This window comes from Aythya ferina, assembly GCF_964211825.1.
Source record: "Aythya ferina genome assembly, chromosome: W".
NCBI lineage: Eukaryota > Metazoa > Chordata > Aves > Anseriformes > Anatidae > Aythya > Aythya ferina.
The window spans coordinates 8,637,102-8,649,203 of record NC_140313.1 but is presented as its reverse complement, the minus strand read 5'-3'; the positions used below and the strand labels follow the sequence as shown (position 1 = coordinate 8,649,203).

The following is a 12,102-nucleotide window of genomic DNA, read 5'->3' as shown; positions in this document are numbered from 1 at the left end:
GCATGGATTCACCAAGGGGAAATCGTGCTCGACCAACCTTGTAGCCTTCTATGATGGAATCACCAGCTGGGTTGATGGAGGGAGAGCAGTGGACGTCATCTACCTTGACTTTAGCAAGGCTTTTGACACTGTCTCCCACGACATCCTGCTAGCAAAGCTGAGAAGGCGTGGGATAGACAAGTGGACGGTAAGGTGGGTTGAGAACTGGCTGACTGGCCGAGCTCAGAGGGTGGCGATCGGTGGCGCAGAGTCCGGCTGGAGATCTGTGACTAGCGGTGTTCCCCAGGGGTCGGTGCTGGGTCCGGTCTTGTTCAACATCTTCATCGACGACCTTGATGAGGGAATAGTGTCCACCCTCCGCAAGTACGCCGATGATACAAAGCTGGGAGGAGTGGCCGACACGCCAGAAGGCTGTGCTGCCATTCAGCGAGACCTGGGCGGGAAGAAACCAAATGAAGTTTAACAAGAGCAAGTGTAGAGTCCTGCACCTGGGAAGGAACAACCGCATGTATCAGTACAGGCTGGGGGATGACCTGCTGGAGAGGAGCTCTGCGGAGAAGGACCTGCGGGTCCTGGTGGACGACAGGTTGACCACGAGCCAGCAGTGCGCCCTGGTGGCCAAGAAGGCCAATGGGATCCTGGCGTGCATTAAAAGGAGCGTGGCCAGCAGGTCAAGGGAGGTGATCCCCCCCCTCTACTCTGCCCTGGGCAGGCCTCACCTGGAGTACTGTGTCCACTTCTGGGCTCCCCGGTACAAAAAAAGACAAGGATCTCCTGGAAAGAGTCCAGCGGAGGGCAACAAAGATGATAAGGGGCCTGGAGCATCTTCCCTATGAGCAAAGACTGAGAGACCTGGGTCTGTTCAGCCTGGAGAAGAGAAGACTGAGAGGGGATCTTATCAATGTTTACAAATATCTTCTGCGTGGGAGACAGTGGGATTTCGCCACCCTCTGTGCAGTGGTTAGTGGGGATAGGACAAGGGGCAACGGCCTGTACTGGGTCTGGCTGGGACGTTAACTTTCCCTGCAGCAGCCCATACAGTGCTGTGCTCTGCACTTGTAGCTAGAACAGCAGTGGTATCACACCAGTGTTGCGTCTACTGCCGAGCAGCGCTGGCACAGCATCAGGACTCTCTCTAACCCTCCTAGGGGGTGGGCAAAAAAGCAAGAAGACAAACATCACCAGGGCAGCTGACTTCAACCAACCAAAGGGATATTCCATACCGTATGATGTCACACTCAGCAATAAAAGGTGGAAACAGGAAGAAGAGGGGAAGGCTGGGCTCTCGTTGTGAAAACGTCGGTCTTCCTCCCAAACACCGGCTACGCACGTTGAGGCCCTGCTTCAAGGACGTGGTCAAGCATCGCTCATTTGTGGGAAGTAGAGAGTAATTTCTTTCCTCTGCACTACTTCCACGTAGCCTTTATTTGTTTTGGTTTTTTCCTTTTTTCCCTTTCCCCCTTTCTTTTCCCCTTTCCCCCTTTCTTTTCCCCTTTAGTTACATTGTTTAATTAATAATAATAATCAATATTATCAAGGAAGGATCATATAGGACAAGGGGGAATGGTTTTAAACTAAGACAGGGGAGATTTAGGTTAGATATTAGGAGAAAGTTTTTCACTCAGAGGGTGGTGAGGCACTGGAACGGGTTGCCCAGGGAGGTCGTGGATGCCCCATCCCTGGGGGCTTTCAAGGCCAGGCTGGATGCAGCTCTGGGCAGCCTGTTCTAGTGGTTGGCTAACGAATCAAGTTTCTTTATGAGGAACGGAGTCACAAAAATCATTTCATTTAGCAAGTTTCAAACACTAAGAGTATTTAATAGCATTTTAACGTTCCCACGCTCCAGTAAGCCTTGAATGTAATCGCGATTAAACAAGGAGCAGAGCGAAGCCAGAGGTCTAACAAAGCACGAGAGGTGATCGCATTTAAAAGCCTTATGGTGCCTTTAGCTAATCCTTCTTCTAGTTACTGAACAACGGACTTCGTTTAGGGAAAAAAAAAAAAAAAAAAAAGACACTAAAAATAAACACAAAAAAAAAAATAAAGAGAACGGCAGCCGAGTCTCGAACTTATCAGAAGCCGACTCAAGCATCCCAGAGCCTTCTACATCCTGTGGGAGGAATTCCTTCTCAAAGTTGCGAAACCCACGAGGAGGACCGAAAAGAAAGCGGTAGCAAAACTCCTAGGGTAGTCAAGAACAGGCTGACAAGCACCTGTCAGAAATTACACCCGGTAGAGTTTATTCTGCCTCCTCCTCGGGACAGGGGCAGACAACAGACAATGCCTGGAAGCTTTCTTCCAACCTTATTCTTCTCTGGTTCTACATCTGCCAGTCCTCAACTCGGCTATTTCGCAATAAAAGGGCACGCTTTTATTCGGGAGCAGGGGGAAGATAGCAAGGCCTCAAACACACAGCACATCCTAGATCGTCTTAGGAAGACGGAGACCCACAGGACCGCCGAGCGCTTCTAGCTTCGCGTTCCAAATGAATGGGCAAACCACCACCTACACGACACTGTCAACGGACCAAAACATTCTGCGCACGTGCGCTCCAGGGAGACGCCGTTTTAACTTGCGGAACTATTTCCATCGGTAAGACACGCAAGACAGAGGTGATATCCCCATGCTCCATCTTTATTGTGCAAATGCTGCTCAAAAGCTCTTTATTACCCTCCACAGACAGCCGTCCAAAAAAAATAATAAATCAAACCTCAACAGGGGCTAGACTGATGGGCAACATATGAAACCTATTCGGCGGCGACCCGTACGCGTGCAGTGACGCCTGCGGTGCAAAAACCTTAGCCGGGAGGCCGGCCCAACTGACCGCCACCCAGAATACATAGATGTACACGATAGTCTGAAGGGCCCGAGGGTGGGCATTCACAGCCATCCGGAATCCATTGGTCAGGTCCAGGTTAACAGCACACTTCTTGCCAACAACCACGAAACGCCCAAGAAGCTGGAAAAAGGAAATAACGTCACCTAACGTGCTGTGCCACGACGCACAGAATGAACGCGAGCGGAGAACCACCCACAGAACACGGTTAGCTAATCCTTCACAATTCAACCGCCGCTCTTTGAATTACCCTCTAGACAGTAACAGACTACAAAACAGTCACAGAAGCTGAATTTGTCTTGGGGCTTAAAGCCCCCGTCATAGCTTCGGGCAACGTAAGCCACTCTGGCGGAAAATAAAAGCTTCACGGTGCCTTTTCTCTTGCGTGGGCTCACAGAGCCTTGGAACTTGACTTGCATAGCTAACAGCGAAACAAACACCCAAGCGCCGCTCAACCAGCTTTCCCTTTCCTCGCCTCTGACCTGCCCAAACCCCAAGCCCTCTTCTGCATAGTCAAGGCACCACCCCCGCTGTCCGGAAACCGTGAAAACGGGCATCAGACCGCACGCCGGAACAACGCTGCTTTTTGCACTGCAAGCGCGTAGCTGGAGACGAGCATCGCTTTATATCACTGCTCTCAGTCAAAAAGCTCAACTCCATTACAAGCTAGAGGCGAAAGACTACAGCATCGGACAACCCCAAATAGCCTACTGTGCGCCCCTCTGCAACAGCCAGAGGAAAAGAGGGGACGGGAAAGAGTCTAGGAAGTTACAAACCTGTTACAGGTACAGCCAGCCTAGCAAACAGAAAGCTCCCACAGTACTCACGGGTCCACCAGAATCGTCTGCTTCACATAACCGGACAACTGCCTTCTCAGGAAGGACTAGGAAAAAACACTGGAGCCTGAGGCGAACTATCACGGAACGCAAGGCACTGGAGGAAGAGTAAACAGTTAAAACGTAGTCGGCTTCAGAGAAAGGCAACAGCTTAAGCAAATCACTATGCCCCACTGAACTCGTCCTACCGAAGCAGATTATCAGGCACCCCAAACGCGCACGACAAAACAGCGATTCTTCTTAAGCGAGCTTTGAATAGGCAAAGTTCTCTACCTTCTACGCACAAGACACACAAGCGGCAAACAATGGCTAACTGTCCTTCGGTTATGTCCAAATATTGCCTCGGCCAGAGGCAGGAAGGCATCTTCAAAGAACCTGGAGTAATCCGGCTGAGGCCGTATTAACTCTCCGTCCTCGAGAACGCCACGTACTCAGGGGAAGGAACGTTCCAAATTAGCCCGTTACGGCTGGACCGATGTCAGACACCTCCAGACCGAGGCCAAGGCACCACCTTCGAAACACGAATACCACCGACCTGTAGGAAACCATCAACTCGCAACTACTTGCGAGGGAACTCCCCAAATCACCAGCAGACAGAAACTGCATACGGCGCCAGAAGCAGGATCCAGCGCGCAAGGTGACGGGGGCAGCGAGACAGCCAAGTACTTCAGGTTAGCGACTTCCGCTATTTTTATTTGTTTTAGATGCGACTGAAACACTGCCGATAAGACTCGATTCCACAGATGCTTTGTACTTCTTACTCACCATCGCCTTTCACTGCACGACAATCGAGAATTATAAGCCTTCCTCACGCTCCTCCCTATAACATCGCTCAACCGTAAAACAGGCCTTCGGTACAGCGAGCTAAGCAAATTCAAGACCATTCGCTAGAGCCAACTATGCTCCAAAAGCGGTTCTAAGCCCCCGCCCCCTCCCCCCACCTCAAGTTGAGACCAAGCGAGAAACTGCAACTAATTCGTCCTCCAGGAAACGCGTCGCACTAAGAGCGGTCAGAGTAGGTTGTCTGCTCTCAAGTCACTCATCAGACTCAAGTTAACGGCCTGGTTCTCCAATCAAGCACAGCGTTCAGGTTACATACGTTGCTGCAGCCAGTACGGCCGAGTCAAAACAGACGCGCGTGCGCACACACACACACACACGCACGCACACTCCTCGCACAGCCTTCACCACGAAGGAGACAGGAAACGCGCCCTTTCGTAAAGGCGGGGCGCTACCGCAAGCACGGTTTCCGGAGAGCAGTTGAACGCTTCCAATACTCCAAACGGGCGGCAGCTGCAACATTACCGAGACCTATTAAGAAAGCGCTGTTCCAAGCAACGCGTCAACGCTTTGAGCAACCCGATCTAGTGAAACACGTCCCTGACCGCGGCAGGCGGGTTGGGCTAGATGATCTTTAAGGGTGCCTTCCAAGCCAAACCATTCTACGAGTCAGCACGCAGAGCGGGCAACGCAGCCCCTTTCACTAAGGGCCTGTTTTCCACGCTGCAGATAAACCCTGCCGTCAGAAGCAGAGGAAATCCCTAACTGTCCTATCTTTAGCATTTCAAACTTAAAAACAGCAACAACGGTTATGCTGGACACTAACTTAGAGTTAACACCTTGCAGATAACATCTGCAATTTTTTCATAACTCTCAGCAGCTGCTCACTTAGTTCCTAGCACGTTGCGGCGCACCAGCATCAGTGAACCTTGCCAGCGTGTTCTTATCACGGTCCACCTCCAGCACGGAAATGAGAGCTGGGAAGCTCTCGCAGCCTGCGAGATTGACTGGTTTCTAGGTGTTTAAGAAAGCTAGGAAAAGCTGCAATTCTTCCCTTTCACAAGCCACTTTGGAGAGAGCGCGCGCTCGTGTGCGCGGTGGGGGTGGTGCCATAACCAAAGCCTAGCACAGCCGAGCCGGGGCGTCTCTAGAACGCTATCACGAGGCGCATCAAGACCTGCATTTCTGCTACGCAGAAACGACTGATTACGGTCACTACTGCGATGCTCACTGCCTATATGCATACAGTCCGAACCCCCAAGGAGACCGACTGCGCCGGCGACCCAGTACGCGCCGTGGCACCCCGGGGGCAGGCACCGAAGAAGCGCGGCGTTTTAGAGGCGCTGCAGTAGAGAGCGCCACGAGCCGGAGAGACCCCGACCGACCGACCGACCGTCCGTCCGTCCCTCCCTCCCGCAGCAAGGCCACCACCCGCCCTGCCGCACTCCCGGGACCCGCGACGGGCCCTCGTTTCAGAGGGCCTGCGAGCGGCCGAGGGAAAGGAAAGGAAGGAAAGACTCGCACAACAACGCCGCGGCTACCTCCTCGTCCACGACCGCTCATCCTCACGGAGAACGTTGGCGGGGACCTCCTTGCCCTTGCAGGCGACCGCTCCGAAAGCAGCGGCAGCGCCGCCACCGGGCCAGGCGGCCTGCGCCCTAACAATCCCGTCGGCCATGACGGCGCCCGCTCGGTACAACACCCCCTCGCTTCCCGCACTCGGCCCGGCCCTCCGCGGCGCTCATTGGGCCGACAGATCGCCGCCGACCGCCCCCGCGCCTCGATTGGCTGCCTCGCCTGCCCTCTTCCCTTGTCCCCGCCCTCTCGGCGGCTCCGCTCCCGTCGACCCGGTGCTTATCGGCGCTCAGGGAGGTCGCGTGCCCTCGGGGCGCGGAGGGAGCCGACCGGGAGGGAGGAAGTGGGCGCCCGAAAACGGGCTGGGCGGCTCCGCGGAGGGAATCTGGGCCCTGCACGGCTGGGAAACGAGCTCCACAGAACAGGCGCTCCGCTCATAGAATCATAGCGTGGCTTGGGTTGGAAGGGAGGGCGAGAAACACTCCGTAGCCGATAGCTTAGGCTCAGGCGAGGATCTCAGTGAAGTAGTAATTTACTCGCGATTGATTGCAATGGCGGGCGCCCCACAAGCAGGAGAGCGCGCCTACTAGTTCCAAAACACAGTTTATATGCTTTTTGATGACAGGACCCTCCCCCGTTTCCCCACTTGAGGGGGTAATCCAGGTTCACAATCTATCTGATGTGGTAATGTTTCTTCACTTATCTGACTTGACACCGCCATTTTCACCTAATTGTCCTAAGGAGTCTGGTTGTCTGCATTTTACGAGGTCGCCTGCTAAGCTTTCTTATCACTGCAAGCATATCTCAGTACCACGTTCCTTCCCTCTAAACAGCGGAACTCTGCAAAAACAACGTTTCTATTCCCACAACAGGTACCGCAGGTATTTGCATTCCTTGTATAACCGAGTGTATTGGGCTGGTAAAACATGGAATTATTTAAATCCTCCACATATCCCCCCAGTACAACCATCCCAATTTTAGTAAGCCAATCAACACCCATAAAGCGCGCCCCCCCCCCCCCCCCCCCCCGATAATCCTCCTAGATCGATTCCATAGCGAGTTTGAACTGGGGCATGTGCAATTTTCTTCGTTTCTTTTACAAGTTCATTTACAGCTTTTCCTTCTGTTGTGGTTTAAGCCGGCCAGCAGCTAAACACCACACAGCCGTTCGCTCACCCTCTCCCCTCCCTCTCTGGGATGGGGAGAGAAACGGGGAAACGGGAAAGCGAAGCCCGTGAGTTGAGATAAAGACAGATAAATAATAATAATAACAATAAAGACAATCATTATGATAATAGTATTACTAATAATAACGTGTATGAAACAAGTGATGCACAATGCAATTGCTCACCACCCGCTGTCCGATGCCCAGCCTAACCCTGAGCAGTCCGGCCCTCCTCCCAGCTCTTGCTACACCCCCAGCCTGCTCGCTGGCAGGACAGAGTGAGAAGCTGAAACGTCCTTGGCTTGGTGTAAGCACTACTCTGCAACAATTAAAACATCAGCATGTTATCAGCACTCTTCTCATCCTAAGCCAAAACATAGCATTCTACCAGCTACTAGGAAGAAACACCTTCATCACCAATCTATAAAACAGCAATTACTAAGGTTAAATTTTCCACAGACTTCTCCTTCTTGTGCAAATAATCCAAAGCTAAGCGATTTTGATACAAAGCAGTCCTCATCTTAGTATTTTGCTTTGCAATTAATCCAAGTGCATCTCCGGTTTTATTTACTGTTATAAATTAGACCACACAATTTACTGGTCTATTGAAATTATTTTATTAATCAAGTAAGCAGACACAAGCAAAACAGCGCTGGGCGGCTGGGGAGTCTCTGCTCCGCAACAGCACGCAACTTCCCTTTCCAGTGTTGCTGTTTTATAGCAGTTGAATTCCGGCTTATCAGGACTTGTTGAACTGGCTGAGGCTGCGCAGTCTATTGTTGAGAGGGGAGGTCGTTATTCCTCTGCTTCGTGTTCAGGTGGGGGTAGTGAAGCGGCAAAAAGGATGTCTTGTGGTAAGGAATTTCACAGAGTCTGGTTTAACTCAAGGATGTTCACCCAACACCCCCTCCTGCTTCCTCCCTTATCAAGGCCATTAAATTTTACAACCTTTTCTCCCCAGCAGATTCTCCAAATTCCTCAAAGACAATGAACAAACCCCCACTAATTTATCACAATCCCCCCTTTTTCTTTTTCTAACGTATTTTGTTCATTGAATTTTTGCAATATTTGCTTGCTGAGCATCAAAGTTTCTGCGTCGTCCTTCTCCTGCTCAAGAGATTCATACTTAGCACGCACGAGCATAAGATGAGCTGCCTCTAATCGGCTTTTCACAACTGTGATTGCTCGATTGAATATACATGGTCCAAAAGTCAGTGCTAATGTAAGTAACAACAAGAGCCCCGCTATGGTTGATAGCAGGGTAGTAAGCCAAGGTGAGTAATTAAACCAGGATTCATACCAATTCTGACGAGCCTCATTTTCCCTTTTGCGTTTTTCTAATCCTTCTCGCAATTTAGTCATTGTATCTCTTACCACCCCAGTATGATCTGCATATACACAACATTCTTCACGTAGGGCTGCACACAGTCCTCCTTGTTGTAAGAAAATCAAATCCAACCCTCTACGGTTTTGGAGTACCACTTCGGATAATGACCTAACCGATTTTTCCAGAGCTGTTATTGACTGCTCTATACGGGCCAGATCCTCATCTACGGCAATGCGTAGAGAAGTAAATTCCTGGCTTTGTTTTATCAGGGAAGCAATTCCAGTTCCTGCACCTGCAGCCCTGAGAGCCATTAAAGTGGCTAAGGTGACGGCCGTAATAGGCTCCCTCTTTACCAGATGGTATTCAGCCACTGTGTGATGGGTATACATATACTCTTCAGTGTGGTATAGAATCCTTGGTATAATGACCACCTGTACACAAAAATCATGAGATGTGCTAAACAATTTTAAAGATATGCAAGGAGTGACTCCTAACGATGAACATACCCACCTAGTGTTATTTGCAGGAATTAACCATTTGTGTGTTTGGTCCATTTTTTCAGTGACATGGCACAGATCATTTTTATCTCTTGGAACTGTGCCGATACATCTACCTTTTCCCGTAACTTGAGTCAAAGTTATCCCGATTTCCTGACCCCAACTGCATTTGGAAGGATTTAACTCATTTGAATATTCAGACCTCCCCATATCTCCTATAGCTTCATAATATGGGGGCTTAACACTTACACATAGCCAGCACCCTTCAGTTATCTCAGGATTAGTTTGATTTAGTACCTGGAAACTAGCATTTATAACTTTCCACATACTACTCTCGGGTACGACCCCCTTTTTTTTTTTTTTCACAATGTTTGGAAGCAGTGTGGGAAAGGATAACTCTGTCGACTTACTAGAAAACACTGTAGTAGATTGGGCAGTCCCAGGTATATTTACAGTCTGGACAACCAAACCTTCCCCTAGTAACTCTTTATTAGGCCCGACTACCTTGGAAGTCTCGGGTTTTCCCTTCTTTATTAGTATGAGTCCTCCCCTATCTGTTCCGTGTTCGTAAAATCTGACATTTTTCCTAGTACCCAGCTAGTATCGTCCGAGTTTGTTAGATTTATATATAGAACCTTGCAAATTTCTTTATTTCCGTGGAAGGTTCCTGTATACCCTATACCATGCCCTCACCACCTGCAACGGGGATCCAATTGTCGGTTACAACCTTGCAGCCCATATCCCACTTGTAAGAATTTATCCCGACCAGCCCCGAGTGTCCAGTCTGTAGCAATGGTTTCACACCCCCGGTATGCACAATAATACACGTTCAGGCATTTACAGTACCCCCTTCCCAGGTTAGAACTTGGGCAGAAATAAAATCCCATACATTCCCAGCATCGGGGCCTCGAGATCAGCTGACATAGTGTAGAAGTAAAGCTTGCCCCCCCCCCCGATGTTATCTGGGTTGCAATAACCTGTTGATCTTCGAATCGACTTAAAGTCCATTTAAAAGGTTGGTGGGGGTGGTGTTGAGTCGCTACGCAGGATGAAATCACTGCGAGAACCCCCAAATACCGATAGGAATGGCTGAGGCCCATGTCTTTCCCCACTTATTCACTCCTCTGCCTCACTCGTCAGTTGGGTTGCAGCCAACTACGAGGTTTTAGTTCTTCTCGGCAGCAGTAGTGTTCTTCAGGGGAGAGCCTCTACCTTAACCCACGGTACCTATCGAGTTCGTCGCAATGTGAGCTTCAGGTCTTTGTTTCCTGGAGCGATCTCCCACTTCTTGTCACAGATGGGTCCTTTAACACGGCTGGCATGCGTCCATCCTTTCTCCGCAGTCCGGACGGCTGTTTCTGTAGTAAGCAAAACAACATAGGGGCCTTCCCCATCGTGGTGTTAAAAAAAGTCTCTTTCCAAGTCTTAATTAGAATTGAGGGTGATCAAGTGGCAATTCCAAGTCATAGGGCATACCATATAGCATTTCAAAAGGAGAAATTCCTACATCAGTTCTGGACTGCGTCCATATGTTTAACAGTGCAAGGGGTAAGCATTTTACCCAAGAAGCCTTAGTTTCCAGCATAAGTTTTGTTAGTTGTTTCTTAATTTCACCATTCATTCGCTCTACCTTTCCAGAAGAGGAGGGGTGCCAGGGGCTGTGAAAATCCCACTCAATCTCTAAGGCCTGCTTTTATCCTTGCAGTAAAGCTTTACACCCATTCAGTCACGTGGTCAATTAGGACAAACAAGTAACTCAGTAAAGTCTACCTGTATATTTTGGAAAGGTCAAAGCCCTGGCTCCCGTCCCCCTCAAGATAGGTTACAGAAGACCTTTTTATTTACCTTTTGACACATAGTACATCCTCTGCATGTGTGCTTCCCTAAAGTATATATTCCTACGCAGACATGCTTTCTTAGAACAACATCACACATTGCTTGCACCTCCCAATGACTCTTCTGATGTAAAACATCAGAAGGATTATAATCAAAGTTTACAATTTATTAAAAGAATAGAGGTAAAGCAAACGGCACTGGGTGCGCCGGGAGTCTCCGCTCCACCTAGTCGCACACCCGTTACATCAAGATGCTGATTTTTTATGCTCCTAGACTAATACATATTCATTACTATTTCTAAAAAAAAAAAACACAACGGAGTTATTATAATTAGTTCCGGAATCTGAACCCTCCTACTGGAGCATGCGTATCAGTCTCTGGTGGTCCCTCTGGGGGTCTTCCATGATGAAGGCTCATAGTCTTCCCCTCCGGCTTTTTTTTTCTTGTCCTTCTTCTTTGTACTCCTTGGCTGCATGTCAAAAGCTTGCACAGCGTTCCCTGCGAGCTTTGTCTTTTAGCCGTCCTTCAGCTTTCCCCTTCTCCTTAATCTCCTGGCCAGATATCAGGGGCTTGCATAGTGTCCCGTTCAGAAGCCAGAACAGTTAGCAGTTGTTCTGAAACCCCCAGGTATCAGAGACTTCAAGGAAAGAACATACGAATACATTTTCCTTCAAGCTCTCTATTGACACGCATTGTTAAAACATTCCTCACAATCCCTTATCTTCTTTTTAATATCCTCAATTCATGTCTCTTTTTCAACTTTTGTCATTAATAACTGGATTTCATCAGTCCGTTCTCGGAAGGTCCAATTCTTAAGCAGCATAATTGACATATCCCCTTCCTTTTTTAATGAAGTCATTACAAATGTACTATTTATCATCCGGCGCATCAATAATGTAAAGCAAGGTATCATACAAGGTATGAATAATAACATCATTACAGCACATAAAAATAAAAATAACATCCTTTTAACCCATGGTCCACCAGGCAGCCATGAAGTTTAGTTTAGTTTCATTTAGTTTTCCACACCCCACCCCCCCCTTCTGCTAGTAAATAGCAGAACAACATTCTATGTTGAAAAATAGCATTCCTCATCTGGGTGGACTGGTCAGCTAAAAGATCCAAAGCTGTCGCTGTTTGATTGGTTATTATTTCGAGGACAGCTTGCAACCTAATTATTCGATTCAAATTATAAATAGGTTCTCGGGCTCCAGATATTACCTCATTCGGGTTCCAGGTAGCTGGTCCAT

General features: G+C 49.1%; 1 protein-coding gene across 1 annotated transcript; it reads right to left on the bottom strand.

Annotated features, from left to right (window-relative positions):
• Window positions 1-2,613: 2,613 nt before the first annotated feature.
• LOC311426358 (adenosine 5'-monophosphoramidase HINT1-like) lies at window positions 2,614-6,161 on the bottom strand. The gene is made up of 3 exons (XM_084502815.1): window positions 5,994-6,161; window positions 3,664-3,769; window positions 2,614-2,959 (listed from the first exon to the last, which is right to left on the bottom strand). The coding sequence occupies exons 1-3, from the start codon at window positions 6,128-6,130 to the stop codon at window positions 2,705-2,707; spliced, it is 498 nt and encodes a 165-aa protein (XP_084358941.1). The 5' UTR covers window positions 6,131-6,161; the 3' UTR covers window positions 2,614-2,704.
• Window positions 6,162-12,102: the final 5,941 nt, after the last annotated feature.

Excerpts from the sequence above, each read along its gene's own strand:
- LOC311426358 (XM_084502815.1), bottom strand. The coding sequence starts at position 6,130 with ATGGCCGACGGGATTGTTAGGGCGCAGGCCGCCTGGCCCGGTGGCGGC. Across the intron at positions 3,770-5,993 it reads GAGCGGTCGTGGACGAGGAG|TGCCTTGCGTTCCGTGATAG; the intron begins GTAGCCGCGGCG and ends CTCTTCCTCCAG. Across the intron at positions 2,960-3,663 it reads CAGACGATTCTGGTGGACCC|CTTCTTGGGCGTTTCGTGGT; the intron begins GTGAGTACTGTG and ends TCCTTTTTCCAG.